Below are 14996 nucleotides of genomic sequence, written 5' to 3' on the forward strand. Positions count from 1 at the left end.
GAGACTCCCGAAACTCAGCCACAGCTCGCTCCCCAGTCGCGGACAGCTCGACCTCATGACTCTCCCTCAGCGCACGAACCTCCTCCTCCAAGGCACGGACTCTGGTCGAACTCTCAACCGCCGCAGCAGACGACACTCGGAGCTCCTCGGACACCACCCTGAGTCCCTCGGATGCCACCCTGAGCTCCTCAGCCATGCTCCTCCCGAGCCACCTTTTGCCCCTAGAGCTCCCTCTCCAGACCCTGCGTCCGGTGAGATAACTGAACCTCCCAGAAAGTGCGTCTCTCAAGACGGAGTACCGCCTCCGTAGCGCGGTGCTGAACCTGCAAGCAACACAGCCATTGAGTATACAGGGAAAGCTACAAGCACGAAAGATCAAGGGAAAGAAGAGGTAGGACTTACAGAGGCCATGTCATGATAAAGGGTCTGCGCCAGGAACACGTCACTAAGCCCCAGCAAGGTTGAACTCTCAGCAGGGAGCCTCCCCTTATCCAACCGCTCCAGTGGCACACCATGCCTAAACAGTGTCGTACCCTCCTCAAGATCCAAGGAAAGCACCAGCGACGAAGGGACTGCCGGATAGACAGCCGTGCCAACCGAAGAAGAACTCACCCCCTTCCCCGTAGAGGGGGGCAAAGTAGAAGGCCCCAGGGGGCAACAGTGGGAGGCGGAGCAGGAGACCCTGAAGCAGCAACGACGGGGGCAGAAGAGCTTGGGAGGATGACATGCATGCTGGACCTCGTCACACTGGAAGAATTCGGACCACCCTTCCGATTGGTCCCAGCGACCTCAAGAAAAGAAGGGGCAGGGACTGGGGGAACGTCGACACCAGCAAATCCAAAACCAGAACCACTCGCAGGAAGAGCGACCGAAGGGCCCTTCCTCCGCATACTGGACCGGTAAACGTTAAGGTCCGGCCGTATACTCACTGCATAACAACATCAAATCAAGACCACAGCACAAGTCAGGCAACTAGTAAAGTAGAAGATAAACATGGATGCAAGCAAAAAAGGAAAAATCTTACCAGGACTCAACTTTCAGAGGCACAAGAAGGCCTCAGAATCCAACTGATGAAAGTCGAACGGGTCGCATCCCTGACACTGTCGGAGGGCGTCGAGCTCAGAGTCACTCAACGCAAGAGGGCAGTTCACCCTCTTGAGATTAATGGCCTCCCAGGTAGACCGCAATGCACATCGGGGGACCGTGGCAAAGAAGAAGCGATCCCTCTAGCGCTTCACCGAGTCAGTAATCCCCACAATAGGATCATATGCAGCAAGAGCCCCCTGGGGAGCACGACAGGCGAAGTGGTGGCACCCGCTGTCCCCCTTCCTCTGAACGTAGAAGCACGAAAACAGGGGAACAGTGGTTGCACGCCTCACCAGAACAAAAAACACATATACTCCTAAAATAATCCGCCAAGAGTTGAGAGCCACTTGCCCATGGGTAAGGCACCAATGCTCTAATACCAACTCCACAAAGCGGGAGACGGGAAGACAATGACCGTAGGTGAAGAAAATGCGGTAGAGGCAGACCTCGTCCTCTCGATGGGAGTAGGCACGGTCGTCAGGACCGAGGACACGAAGAACGATCTCAGGAGGGATATGAAACTCGCGATGGATAGAAACTAAGTCCGAGGCGGTCAGGACACTAGCAGTCTCGTACTGCGAGGATCCCCAATCGAGGCCCGGGGAACCCTGCGACCCCTACTGACACCAGAGGCGGAGCCTCTAGGAACCTCCTCCTCCCCATCACTAGCAGGGGGAGAGGGCAATGACGAGGCGGTACCCATCGGGGAGGACGACACAGACAAAGACTCCCCAGGATACTCATCCGGGGCAGTGGCCGGATCGGAGTCGTCGGGAGATGACATGAATAAAGAAGGAAGGATCAAGCTACTTACTCAGAGCAACAATCTCCAACGCCCGAAGAGGGATGTCAACCTGCAACCACCAACATGTGAACTGATCAGCGAAAGTCATCTAAAAAAAAAATGTATAGGCTCTTACCAGGAGCCAACCGCCGCAAAGGCACTGATCGAAACAAGGCCAAGCACTGACCACTACACAGATGCGGACCGCAGACCGCAGGTGCCAAACGCCAAGACAGGGACACAACCAAAGCAGGCGTGACCAAGAGAAGGTGGCCGGGTGCGACGCGAAGATGACCACGACCGAGAGAAGACGGGCGCGACGATAGGCGGGCGAGACAGGTCAGGCGCGACAAACAGGTGGGCGCGACAGGTAGGCGAGCATGATGCACTAAGGCGGGCGTGATGCACCAAGGAAGGCATGACGATGGCAACAAACGTGGCGCGACAACGTAAGCGTGGCCATGGCCAAGAGTAGACGGAGCAGGCCAATGCCAAGGCCCAAGCACGGGTGGTGGTCAGAGCACAAGCCTAGGGACAAGACCGTAGGCACACCTCCAGCAGAGAAGACACCACAAAGGCAAGCTCAAGGCAAGCTATAAGACACCAAGTCCCAAGGCTAATAGGCAAGGGAGGACATGAGAGAGGACATGTGGCACACACTTGGGGGGCACACAAAGAGAGGGATAAAAAACAAGGTAGGGGAGAAGAGCCAAAAAAAAACAAAGAAGTGGAAGGAAAAAGACAAGAGAAGGAGAGGAAATAAGAGGAAATGGAAAGTGAATGAGAAAAAGAAGAATATATATCTCTACAAAAAAGAAAAGAAAAAGGTAAAAAAATGTGAGAGGAGGGGTTTGAACCCACAACCTCTCCCTCACCCAACAATTTACAGACTCACCCCCTGAGAGAGATTATTTGCCGCCAACCCCTTGGGTAACATACAAGTGTATAGAGAACTCTCTTGAGCACATTGTTCCAAGAGAGTGGGGGGGCAAATGATAAACCACAAATCATCCCAACCTATAAGAAGATGCCACGTGTCCCTGAACAACAGGAGATCCACCCGGACACTAACAGCAGGAGATCCACCAGGACACCAGCTACACCTTGGGCGCCATCACCCACACTTGGGCGCCATCCCCTGGGGCGCCAGCCACCCTGGGCACCACCCACCTTGGGCCAAGGACCACCTGTACATCTTTCCCTCTCAGGCCTCTTCCACTGAGGTGTTGGGACCTCAATAGGGTGCAGGTACAAGCTGAACGACACCACCACCACGTCGCCAATAAGATATACACCACCGCGAGGACTCCGGGCCATCAACTACCACTTACGTAACCCAGATGGACTCAAGCATCAGGGACCTTATCTACCACGTAGAAGGATCTATCCACCAAGAAGGACAACCCTACTGGGATACTAAGTCTCACGGGAAGACAACCAACCAGGAAGGAGCCCTGCTACTCAGGACTCCTCCACCCATGAAGAAGACTCCACATCAACTAGGGACTCTCCACTCCGCCACAGACCACTATAAAAGAAGAGGTATCTCACACCCTCAACCCATCTGGAATTATCACTATTCATCTATTTGCTCAGGAGATCTGACTTTGGCATCGGAGAGCCCTAGGTTGGAACCACACCGGTTCTCTCTGGTGACTTCTTGGTCCTCTTGCAGGTGACGGCACTCGCAAGACTGCCCCGACAATTTCCTGATGCAATAACGATATAGCTAGCTAGGTCTCATTGAGAAATACCCCTGAGCAGGAAATAGAACTGAGAGTCCTAAAGAGTCTTACCAATGTCCATTCTCCATGAGATTGGTTAGAGAGGGAGGAAGAAAGCCAAAGCCTTAATCGTTTGATGGATAAACTTCCTACCCATGGCCAGTAGATATGAATATAGAAGAATCTTTGACCATAGAATAGAACAAACAAAAAAAGAAAAGAAAAAAAAAGGAACATCTCACACCAATGAAAAACGCGTTCACATTAGAATTTATGGGATTCACACCACACAACCAAGAAAAGAAAATCGCTGACTTGAGTACATAAGACCATTGACCAAACCCACAAAAATGGAGTAATTAATTATAGAGTGCGTAGTCGCAGCGCTAAGGGTATATTTCTTAAACTCAATGTTAACCGCAATAGTCTAATCTGAGCCATTTATTTTTTGACCTTTTAATTGTAGCCGTTGAATAAAAAAAGCTTGTAACCTGCTAACCGTGAAAACAAGTTTCTTCTTTTTCCTATTCTTCTTCGCTGCAGGGTAGTGCTTCAGGCGACACAAAACGATGATCTTCAATTTTCCTTCATCAATTTCTTCTTTTCTTTCTCTGAATCAGTTTGAACTTCAAACTGAGGCAAGGAGTAGATGATCTTCAATTTTCTGGGTTTCATTTAATGTTAAATTTGATGGACTTGCTCCGTTTTTTATTTGGGTTTTCTCTGATATATGGGTTCTGGAGGGCTGTTCTTTGCCAAAGAGAAGAAGGAGAGGGGCAACGTTGCAGGGGATTTGGGTGTGCAAGGGAGACGAAAAAGAAAATGAGAGAACCTAAAAAAAAAAAAAGAAGGAAAAAAGGGTAAACATTACCCCTGTAGATCGAGGTTGCAGATTTCAAACGAATAAATATGTTAAATTTGATGGACTTGCTCCGTTTTTTATTTGGGTTTTCTCTGATATATGGGTTCTGGAGGGCTGTTCTTTGCCAAAGAGAAGAAGGAGAGGGGCAACGTCGCAGGGGGTTTGGGTGTGCGAGGGAGACGAAGAAGAAAATGAGAGAACCTTAAAAAAAAAACAAAGGAAAAAAGTGTAAACATTACCCGTGTAGATCTAGGTTGCAGATTTCAAATGAACAAATTAAGAAGTTTCTGTTCTCCGCTGCTTCCCATCTGTAGATCTAGGTTGCAGATCTGGTTTTCTGTTTTTGCTTTATGTTTCTGCTCTGAGGTGTTAACATCTTGTCTTGCTTTCTTTGTTTGGATTTTGTTTTACTTTTTTTGTTCTTCGATTCAGAGTAATGTTGCGGTCCTCGTGAATTTGGGTCTTTGAGTTGTAGGTTTCTTGTAGATGGGTTTTGGGGTTTTTGAGTTGCAGGTTTCTTGTAGATGGGGTTTTGGGTTGCAGGTCGATAGCTGGAGAAGAAGATGTGGGAGAGCCGGTTGCAGGTTAAAATTTAAACAGTTAAGATCGCCGGTTGAGATTTAACCGTTGAGTTTTAACGGTTTATCCTGCTTTCCCACTCGCGCTGCGACTTTTTATCCTTAATTATAATTTTGTGAGGAGGTTTTTTGATGTTGTGTTTGTTGAGTCCGATGAATCTTCACGTACGTGAATGACTCACAGCCGTACAGATAGAATATTCTCACAGATTGGATTCCATCTGAACGGCTGTGAGTCGTTCACATACACTCCAGTATTTGAAGATTCTCTACTCAAATGTTTGGATGCTAAGAATTTTAAAAATATAATGAAACTAAAATCATGATAAACAATAATTGATTTATGTGTATATTTCTCGTTTTAAATATGATAATTGTCATATGGTAATGAGAGATTAATTTGATTACTAAACAATACTTTAAATCAAGACAGGAAAAAAAATATAAAATATAAAGATTGAAACTATCAAACTAACTGGGTAAGGGAAAACTGACTTGATAAAGATTCTTTTCCAAATCTAAGCTGAGAGACTCAAAGCCAGTTTTTAGGCGTGGCTTTCCCTTTTAACCCAAGGTCAAGGGGTTTGAGCGAACTTGAGAGAAGGAGTCAACAAATTATTAATAAACCAAATACCATAAAACCCTTAAGTTGGTTATTTATTGATTAATTTACTGAAAAGAAAACAGAAAAAAAAAAACCTGAGATTTTATTTATCTGTTCAGATGTATATACTACCTCATCTCTCCTTTGTTGTTCTTTAATGGCGAGGTCAATTATGTCTTGGGTTGGGACGATTTCGCCAATGCACTAATAACCAATGGATGATGTCTCATATCATCTGCAATCTGTAACTTATAGTAGAAAGAAAACCAATTAGTACTTAAAATTAAAGGGTCGGGTTAGATCGGGCTGTAACTGGGCGGGCTAGGTCGGGTTTGGAATCGATCGGTCCGATCAGGCACCCGATGGACTAAAACCCCACACCGGGACCACCCACTTATTAAACGTGTCGGGCTGGACTGGGCTTTAATCGGCGGGCTTAGAATTGACACCCCTACATGTAGCAGTTTAGATGGATTCAGTTTTTTGGACAAAAAAAAAAGCTAATTAAGTTCTCTTGTTTACATGTAAAGTTTCAGCTTAATAATAAATTTCCAAGTGGTCAAATACACAAAAAATCGAAGACTACGAAAGCATGCGTAGTGGTTACCCGAGTAACATTGGCACGCATAGAAATTTTGAATTTTATATGAGACGGCATTTGATTGAATTAGGTTATGAAATTTTACAAGAGAGTCATAAATATCACTTTTAATTCTAAGAGACAAGATGATATTTTTTCATGAGGCGGTGTTATTTTTCCATAAATTTTTTTCGTACCCTTTTGTTTTGATACTAAAGTACGAAATAACTTTATGTGTGATTAGTTTGAGTCAACCTTTTCTAAAGAAAAGTTCTAGGAGACGCCTAAAATATTCTTAAAATTTTTTTTTAAAAAAAAAATCAAAGATTTCATACACGACCGTGCAAAACTTGCACGATCATGTTCTCTCTCACAAGGAGTTAGAAAAATCATAAAATCCCCCACTCCTATTTAATGCCAAGAAACTCTCACCCTCTCACATGCTCGGCTGTGTAATGAAAACTATCCCCCAAAAAAATAAGTCAACATGCCCTTACATGAATGTACATCAACATACTTTTGTCACTTAGAAGAATGATTTGACAATTATGATCATTGAATACTTAGGAAATATTGTGAATTCATCACATGTCAATTTTCCAACTTATATCAAATCCGCCGGGAAAAGATCTTCCCAAGGTATAGCCTCTCCATTGAATTGAGCTTTTTGCCTCTATTAATTGAATCAATAAGAGGTATCCATAGGGTGTTTTTTGTTCTTAAAAAATTTTGGGTCAATGACAGTGACTTTTGTTGTTGCATTAGATAGGGATGAAGAAAACGGGTCAATTAAGGTAGACACCCAAAAGATAACCCTAAAAATCTTGAGAATAATTGGATAATTGGTTTATATTGATCTCTTCGTCTATTAACCTTAGTTAGTAAAGTCGCGTATCATACGGCGTATTATACGCATTCTCATATTTTTAAGCGTATAATACTCCCATCCTCGTATTTTTTCCGTATTTTTATAAAAAACGTGTTTTTAAGCAAACACGTATTATCGTTTTTATAAAAAAAATTATCAAAAGATTAGAATTTAGGAAAGCGATTTCACTTTCCCTTTCGTCCCTTTCGATTTGCGTTGAACATCCAGCGTAGCAGGCAAAAGTAAGCCGCCCTCCATCTCCAATCATCCTCGCCATCTCCGTTCAACAAGCGGCACTTAAGTCTTGTACTCTCCTCTTGTTTCTCGTCTTTCAACTTGCTCGTATCGTCATTTTTCGGACAATCTACATTCATTTCTTGTAAATTATTGATATTTTGGTATGTTAAATGATAATCTTAGATGTTATATAGCATATTATATTATTGTGTTTATTTTAGTTAATAAAATCATGATATTATTTTGTTTATTAGGTGGTGAATGCATGTTATATAATGAATATATGTCCGTTTTTTAAAGTATTATTGCCGTCTATGCCGTATTATATCCGTGTAACGCGCACGTCGTATTATTACCGTATACATTTTATGAAGCCGGATTTTTGAAAAGTATTATTACCGTCTAATCCGTTTAAGCGCCGTATTATCGTTCGTTCCGTTCAATTGCCGTTCCGAACTTACTAACTAAAGTTTGCTAACTAGGTTTTTATGAGGGCTAAGGTTGTCATCCGGCATTTTCGATTCCTCCCTTCTTTTCTTGCTCCGTAGTTAGAATAGTGCAAGAGCCGTACCTAGACTCGAATTAGTCCATGCATGATTCCTCCATATATTATCAAAGATGTTGCAAGAACAATGCCAGATTTGACTCTATGGGAAAAAGATCCCTACTTGGTGGTGTTTTCTACCATCTTTCACAGGATACCATAAAATGATGTCTCTGCCCCTGATTAGACACTCATGTGCCTTCCCCCCATTGGATGTAATTAAAATATTGACAGAAAAAATCAAATGGCCTGGTTTACCTAACGACTGGATGGATGATAGATCTGACGGATGACAACCCATCCTATCATGGGTCCACCAACCGGCCGTTAGAGTACCACCCACCTTGGAGAGTTGAAATACATCAAGAGTGTGGGAAGTGCAACTGTGCAAGCAACCTAAAGTTAAAAGTTAAAAAAAAGAAAAGTCTTATGATGATGGGCCCAGTGATTTCTCTAATTGTTTTGACTCGGTCAACCACTGTGAGAAAAAGATTCCAATCTAGCGGTTTTTTCTACAGTTGGTCCAAAAGAGACCGGCCGGGTCAAACCGTATATGGGATTATGGATAGTACCTTCACCAAATCGAAATTGCTCTCAGAAGCTACCAGTGAAGAAGCCTCCACTATTGAAGAATTGATCAATTCCTTTACCATCTGAACTTAATCTTCTCCTTCCTTCCTTCCTTCCTTCTCTTACAACCACAATGAGAGCTCTCTCTCTCTATATATATCTTTATTAGTGTCTGACAATCCAGCTTAATTAATTCCTTTCTTCTGTGAATTAACAAGAATTGCAGAAGAAACAATGGCAGCAGAAACATCCACATCCACACCTACATCTACAACAACATCGACTCCAATTCGAGATCTTCAAGAAACACCTACATGGGCGGTCGCCGTCGTTTGTTTCTGCCTCATCTTCCTCTCCATAATCCTTGAACAAATCATTCACCGCGTTACTATAGTAAGTATCTTCTTCTTCTCAATTATTTGTAATATTATGATTAAGATTAATTAACATCTCCTCTAATAAACCCCTTTTGATTAATTACAGTGGCTAAAGAAATATAAGAAGAAATCACTTGAGGAAGCAGTGGAGAAACTTAAATCAGGTCTGATTTCTTTATTTTTGCACAAATGGGGACGATGTTCTCTGTGCCGCAGCCCAGCCTACGCCCAGATACATGGGGATTAACGCAATGTCCATCTTGCCCCCCTCCACAGACTACCCCTCCGCTGCAACACAGAAAACATTATCTCATTACAAAAGCTTCTTAATTTCATACTGATATGGTGGTTTGTGATTGGTGGTGGTTGCAGAGCTGATGCTGTTAGGGTTCATTTCGCTTGTATTGGTAGCACTACAAGGACCCATCTCAAGTATTTGTATACCAATGAAAGTTGCAGATACCATGCTTCCATGCCCTAAATCTGCAATCGCTACTACTGGACAGAAATTCAGTCTCACCCAACACTTCATGCGTCCATGGCATCCACACAGATTATTAGCATCTACCACTTCCATCTCTGTTACATGCGCTTCTGTATGTCAACCATTGTTTACTCAATAGAGAGACCCGACTCCTCTACTTCCGCCGGCCCGGTACTATCGTGCGCCCCCACACACAAGTGCAGCGGAAAATACCACCTTACTCTCATTCGGGCAAGACACTCGGACAGGGGTAAGATGGAACATTCCACCTTGCTTGTGTGTGGGGTACACAAGGCAGTAGGGGCAGGCGGAAGTAGAGGAATCGAATTGGAACCATTACCAAAAAAAATATAATAATATCTTTAATATATATATGCAGGGAAAGGTTCCACTGATTTCCTATGAAGGAGTACACCAACTACACATCTTTATCTTTGTGTTAGCAGCGACTCAACTTATTTACAGTCTCGTCACCATGGGACTAGGAAGGGCAAAGGTATGAGTCTTTCTCTACACAGTTTACAGTATAGAGAGTCCTAGCTAGGGGTGTCAATTGGTCGGTTTGGATCGGTTTCGATTCAGATTCATCGGTTTTGGTGCGAGTCCAAAACATGATCAAATGAGGGTACACCGGTTTCAGTTCGGTTTTGGTTTATTATCGGTTTTGTTTTGATTTACCGTTTAAATATATTTAGAAGTACGGAAAAAAAAAAATCGGTTTCTTATTGGGTTATATTGATTTGGGTTTGGTTTTGATCCGATTTTTAAAGTTTGGTTCCATATCTTATCAATTTGGGTTTGATTTTTAGTCTGATTTTTTAAATTCGATTCGATCTCTTATTGGTTTCGGTGTCACAAAAGCCCAGTCCAAAACATGATCCAATAAACTTATATCGGTTTCGATTCAATATCTTATTGGTGTCGCAAAACCCTAGTCCAAAACATGATCCAATAAACTCATATCAGACAATATTAGTGACTTATGAATGTTTCTAAACCAAGAAGAAGTAACTTTCAAGGGTGGTTTGACCTCTACTACTGGATCTCACCAAGAACTTAGCCTTAATTTTTTTTCTTAAAGTAACTTAAGATGAGGGTTAAGTAAATTATGAATCTTTCTTTAATCTTTTTGGTTTTTGGGTGGGGATTAATCAATTCCTGATTGAACAGATGAGGCGTTGGAAAGCTTGGGAAGAAGAGACTCAATCCATCTCCTACCAAGTGGCCAATGGTATATATACTACTTTACTTATCTTCCCTTCCCTTTCACTTTTTAGTGGTTAATGTTGAAGAGAAAACACTAATTAAATCTATCATTTCGCTTTCACTGTATCTGCAAGTGACCGGTGATATGGAACCAACCATAACCTAATAATTATATACTTAATCCATGAGACTCTGACTTGGAGGCTTTCATTCTTAACTTTATCTTTTTAATTTGGCTGAGGTATACATTCAAACAATCAAACCTATAATAGAGATGGCTATAGAAAATATTAAATTAATAATATAATACTCTTACCAACTTAATTTGTAAAAGTTATGAATAATGCACTATGACCAGGTCAGGGCTTGGTCTGCACTAATCATGACATGTCAAGTTGTAACCACAGAGTTTGCCACGTGGTATCAAGAGGATGCATGGATATATATGAGAGTGTAAATGATTGAAATTTAAATATATATGACTGATTTATATCATTTTTTAAATATTCAATAGTCAGAATTGTCACATCACCCTTTCATATGACACGATTAGAGATATACGTGTTAAATAATTTATGTAGTCTTCGTAGACTAAGGATCCATTTAGTATGAAATAGAACTTAATTAGTTTCTTTAAATGTCATATCACTGTTTAGGGAGGGGAAGGTTTCATTGAAGACACGTGATAGGACAACGCACTAATGAAGAGTAACGAAACGATTCCATACATAAGAGGACAAAGAAGTCATTTTATATTAAAAGAAAATAGATAGAGAGAGAAATACATCTATAGAGGAATCATTTAGACAATCCCGATATTAAATGTCAAAAAAATTTTAATATTGTGTCTAACAAGAATTCAACCTTAGACATCTGTATATGACATTCCATGGCTTACCAACACATGATCACTTATATGTAAGCTTGTTCAATTGGTTTGGTTCGTTCCATATTCTATTCGATTTTGATTTAGTCCAAGGGAGTGTTATTGTGAACCTACATCGAACAAGATACAATTAAGATAGATATTCAATTTGAACTTTGATACTCAAATTGAACCTACGTGGTTTTTTTTTGTCCGCAATCCTTTTTGTATTCGGTTCTATTTGATTTTTATTTGGTTCTATTCAGTTCTATTCAGTTTTATTCGGCCTATATATCCTACCTAACTGGAACCAAATTTATTCAGTTCGATTCAACTTATTGTCCGATTTTGGTTCCAATTCCAATCTTAGACCTTGGCTTCTAGAGGTGTAAGTTTGATCCGGTGAGCCTAGGACTGCCCAAACCTGCCCATGCCCATCTTGAGTCCAAAAGGGCATGAGCTGGGCTGGGGCCGCTGGGCTGATCAAAATCATAAATCACAAATTAAACATATTAAATACATTAAATCAATCATTATGTCATCATAATTTTTATCTTATTATATTATATATATATATATATATATATTTTCTTTTCTATCTATTTCTTGCCAATCAAACAGAACCTAAATTAAAAATAATGTCCTTTCAATTCAGATCCTGCACGGTTTAGATTTACACGGGAAACTACATTCGGTAGACGACATTTGGGTATTTGGACAAGGTCAACAATACTTCTATGGATTGTAAGTTCACTTTTTCCCTCCTTTGTCATATAAAAAATTTGGAAGAATGTTTTCTGTGCCGCAGCGTAGGCTGTGCCCAGCATATGATCTTGCCATTCAGGGGGCAGGGTGGTCATTGCACCCACCCCCATGTGCCTGGGCGCTGCGGCAGAGAGAACAGCACCCTCTCATGGGAATGAAGTTCATCATATGCAACAATCCTGTATTGATATCATGAATGTGAAAAAAAATGGATCAGAAATGTTTCTTCCGCCAATTCTTCAACTCGGTAGCAGAAGTTGATTATCTCACACTGCGCCATGGCTTCATCAATGTAAGAATATCTTTAACTATTTTTTGTTTCAAAGATACTGCAACTAAGTGGTTCTTTCATTAACTTTTCTCTGAGTTCATCGTTTTATAATTCATGTAGGCACATATGCCCACCAACACCAATTTCAATTTCCGAAAATACATACAGAGGTCCTTGGAGGAGGATTTCAAGGTTGTAATTGGAATCAGGTAATACATTAAATACTTAGTTAGGGACTTGGGTAGAACTCATACTCAAAAGCTAGTCATTAAAGAGAGTGTGCTAAAGTACCTATAAGTCTTCACATTGGACTCCAATGAAACCCAATAATTCCATTGTTTTTCCCTCTTCATTGGAGGGTTTTCCACGTAAAATCTCTTGTGTTGTGCATATTGCTCTTGTGGTGTTTGATTATTTGCCTCACTTGGATTGCATATATATTTTGTTCACTTGTTGCATTGAAGCTTATTTGATTCTCACACAACCATGTCAAGAAGTGGGCTCTATCCCAACTTAACTTTCATTTTATATATTCTGCTCTTAACGTTTTTGTAGAAATGTCAACATGGACTACCATTGAAAACCTCATTCGGTCTAATTTACACTTTACACTTACTCTTCCTGTCTCTTTTAACTTGGGAAATATTTTGGAACTCTGTTTGGACATGAAACCAATTTTTCCAATGCAAAAAATGTTAAAAGTTGCAAACTTTAAAGGCCTTAGTGTTACCATCCACTATAGATCTTCCTATTAATCTAATTTGTTTGTTTCAACAGCCCCTCTCTGTGGTTGGTTGTTGTTATCCTCCTGCTAGGTGATGTAAATGGTAAGATTGCTATTAATTCCTTAAATTTTTTGTTTTTCTTATCCTGTTTCGATAACTGTTTCAGTACATTCTAAAAATCATTTGAACTGAACCAGGATTTCATCTATATCTTTGGATAGCCTATGTTCCATTGCTAGTAAGTATTAAAGCAACCACCATTGTTTTTCTCTTGTTTTAGGAATACTAGTTTTTCTCACTAATCAATCCATTCTACTTCTGTAGATAGTACTAGTTCTTGGAACCAAACTTGAAGTCATTTTGGCAAGAATGGCTCTGCAACTCAAAGAACAGACCTCTGTTGTCATAGGAGCCCCTGTGGTGCAACCTGATGACAATCTTTTCTGGTTCAGTAAGCCTAGATTTGTTTTGAGTCTTCTACACTTCACCATGTTCATGGTAAATCCCTCTGTAATTCCAAAATAAGAAAATCCCACTTTTATTGATATTTTCTCATAAAACTGATTTGTTCTATCTTTTCTTATCTTTCTAGAATGCTTTTGAGCTCGCTTTCTTTCTCTGGGCAACGGTATGTTCCTCTGACTCCTTTATGTCTTTCTTATCAGATGCACACAATTAAGAGGGGAAAAAAAAAATGCTTAATTTGTTCTGTTTTTGCCTTCTCATTTCTCATCTTTATCAGTGGCAATTTACATTGAAATCTTGTTACCAAGAAAGCATAGCAATGGCAGTCACAAGGGGGTCATTAGCGTAAGGGCCATCTCCTTTTAATTTCAATTTAATCCATCTGTATCACCTCTTCTTCTTGAGTTGTCCATTCTCCTCTGTAAACAACCCTCTTTTTGTTTCTTAGGTTGTTTGTGCAAATCCTTTCCAGCTACATTACACTTCCAATCTATGCCCTTGTGACACAGGTGAGTTATAGGAAGATAAACTTTGCAGTTCTGTTGAGCTGCCATTTCATAGATCTCAAATGTATGTTGACTATGGATTGTTGTTTGGAACAGATGGGTTCACAATACAAGAGTGCAGCAGTATTAGATGAGAACACCATGGAATCAGTAAGGCGATGGCATGAAAGGGCGAAGAAGAAGAAACAACAATCATCAGAATCATCACATCGACCTCTAATAAGAGGTTCCAACTCTGAATTTGGGAGTCCTTTGGAAATTTCAGCACCATCTACCCCTCGACATACAACAACACCTGCAGAAATTATTTCATCCCCTTGGGATGAAATCAGGGAAGTCGAAGAGGTACTAAAAGATGCCAATTTTGCTTCTGGATCTGTGGTCATAGAATTATCGACTTTGAAGTGAGTCATGAGAGGACCTCTGCAATTCAGGAAGCATTGAATTCATGTAACCAAATGTATAGATGAGTTAGCTTCATAGTTTTCATACAACATGAAACAAGGGGATTGTTGCCTCAAATGAGAGAACCAGAGAGTATATGAAACAACTCATACACTAAGGACTACTACTACATTGATTTAAGATGACAAAAGATGTAAATCAGTACATGTATCAATCCCCTTATTTACATAAAAATGCAACATTTTATTCATTTTCTGGTGAAAATTCAAACAAAGTCTGTTTAAGGCTATGCCAATGATTAAATAAGGCTATTAATCAAGGCTCATAAGGTCTTGGGCCAATATGTAAGAAGCCCAAGCCCATCAGCTTTGCTGAAGACGGAGCTCTCTGCTTCAGCCATCAACCTAAGGGTGTCAAATCCTAGCCCGAACCATTAAGACCGACCGAAAAAACCCAAGACCGAACCGAACCGATCCTTATTGGATTGGTT

General features: G+C 41.1%; 1 protein-coding gene across 1 annotated transcript; it reads left to right on the top strand.

The window, feature by feature from the left end:
* Positions 1–8671: 8671 nt before the first annotated feature.
* Positions 8672–14651, top strand: LOC122650429 (MLO-like protein 3). Its single transcript, XM_043843843.1, has 15 exons — positions 8672–8830; positions 8921–8978; positions 9187–9410; positions 9678–9794; positions 10469–10529; positions 12025–12113; positions 12352–12426; positions 12526–12614; positions 13183–13232; positions 13328–13368; positions 13455–13628; positions 13723–13758; positions 13873–13940; positions 14044–14104; positions 14198–14651. Exons 1-15 carry the CDS (start codon positions 8672–8674, stop codon positions 14507–14509), a joined length of 1614 nt encoding a protein of 537 aa, XP_043699778.1. The 3' UTR covers positions 14510–14651.
* The last annotated feature ends 345 nt before the right edge of the window (positions 14652–14996 follow it).

Source organism: Telopea speciosissima, chromosome 2 (assembly GCF_018873765.1).
Source record: "Telopea speciosissima isolate NSW1024214 ecotype Mountain lineage chromosome 2, Tspe_v1, whole genome shotgun sequence".
In the NCBI taxonomy this organism is placed as follows: domain Eukaryota; kingdom Viridiplantae; phylum Streptophyta; class Magnoliopsida; order Proteales; family Proteaceae; genus Telopea; species Telopea speciosissima.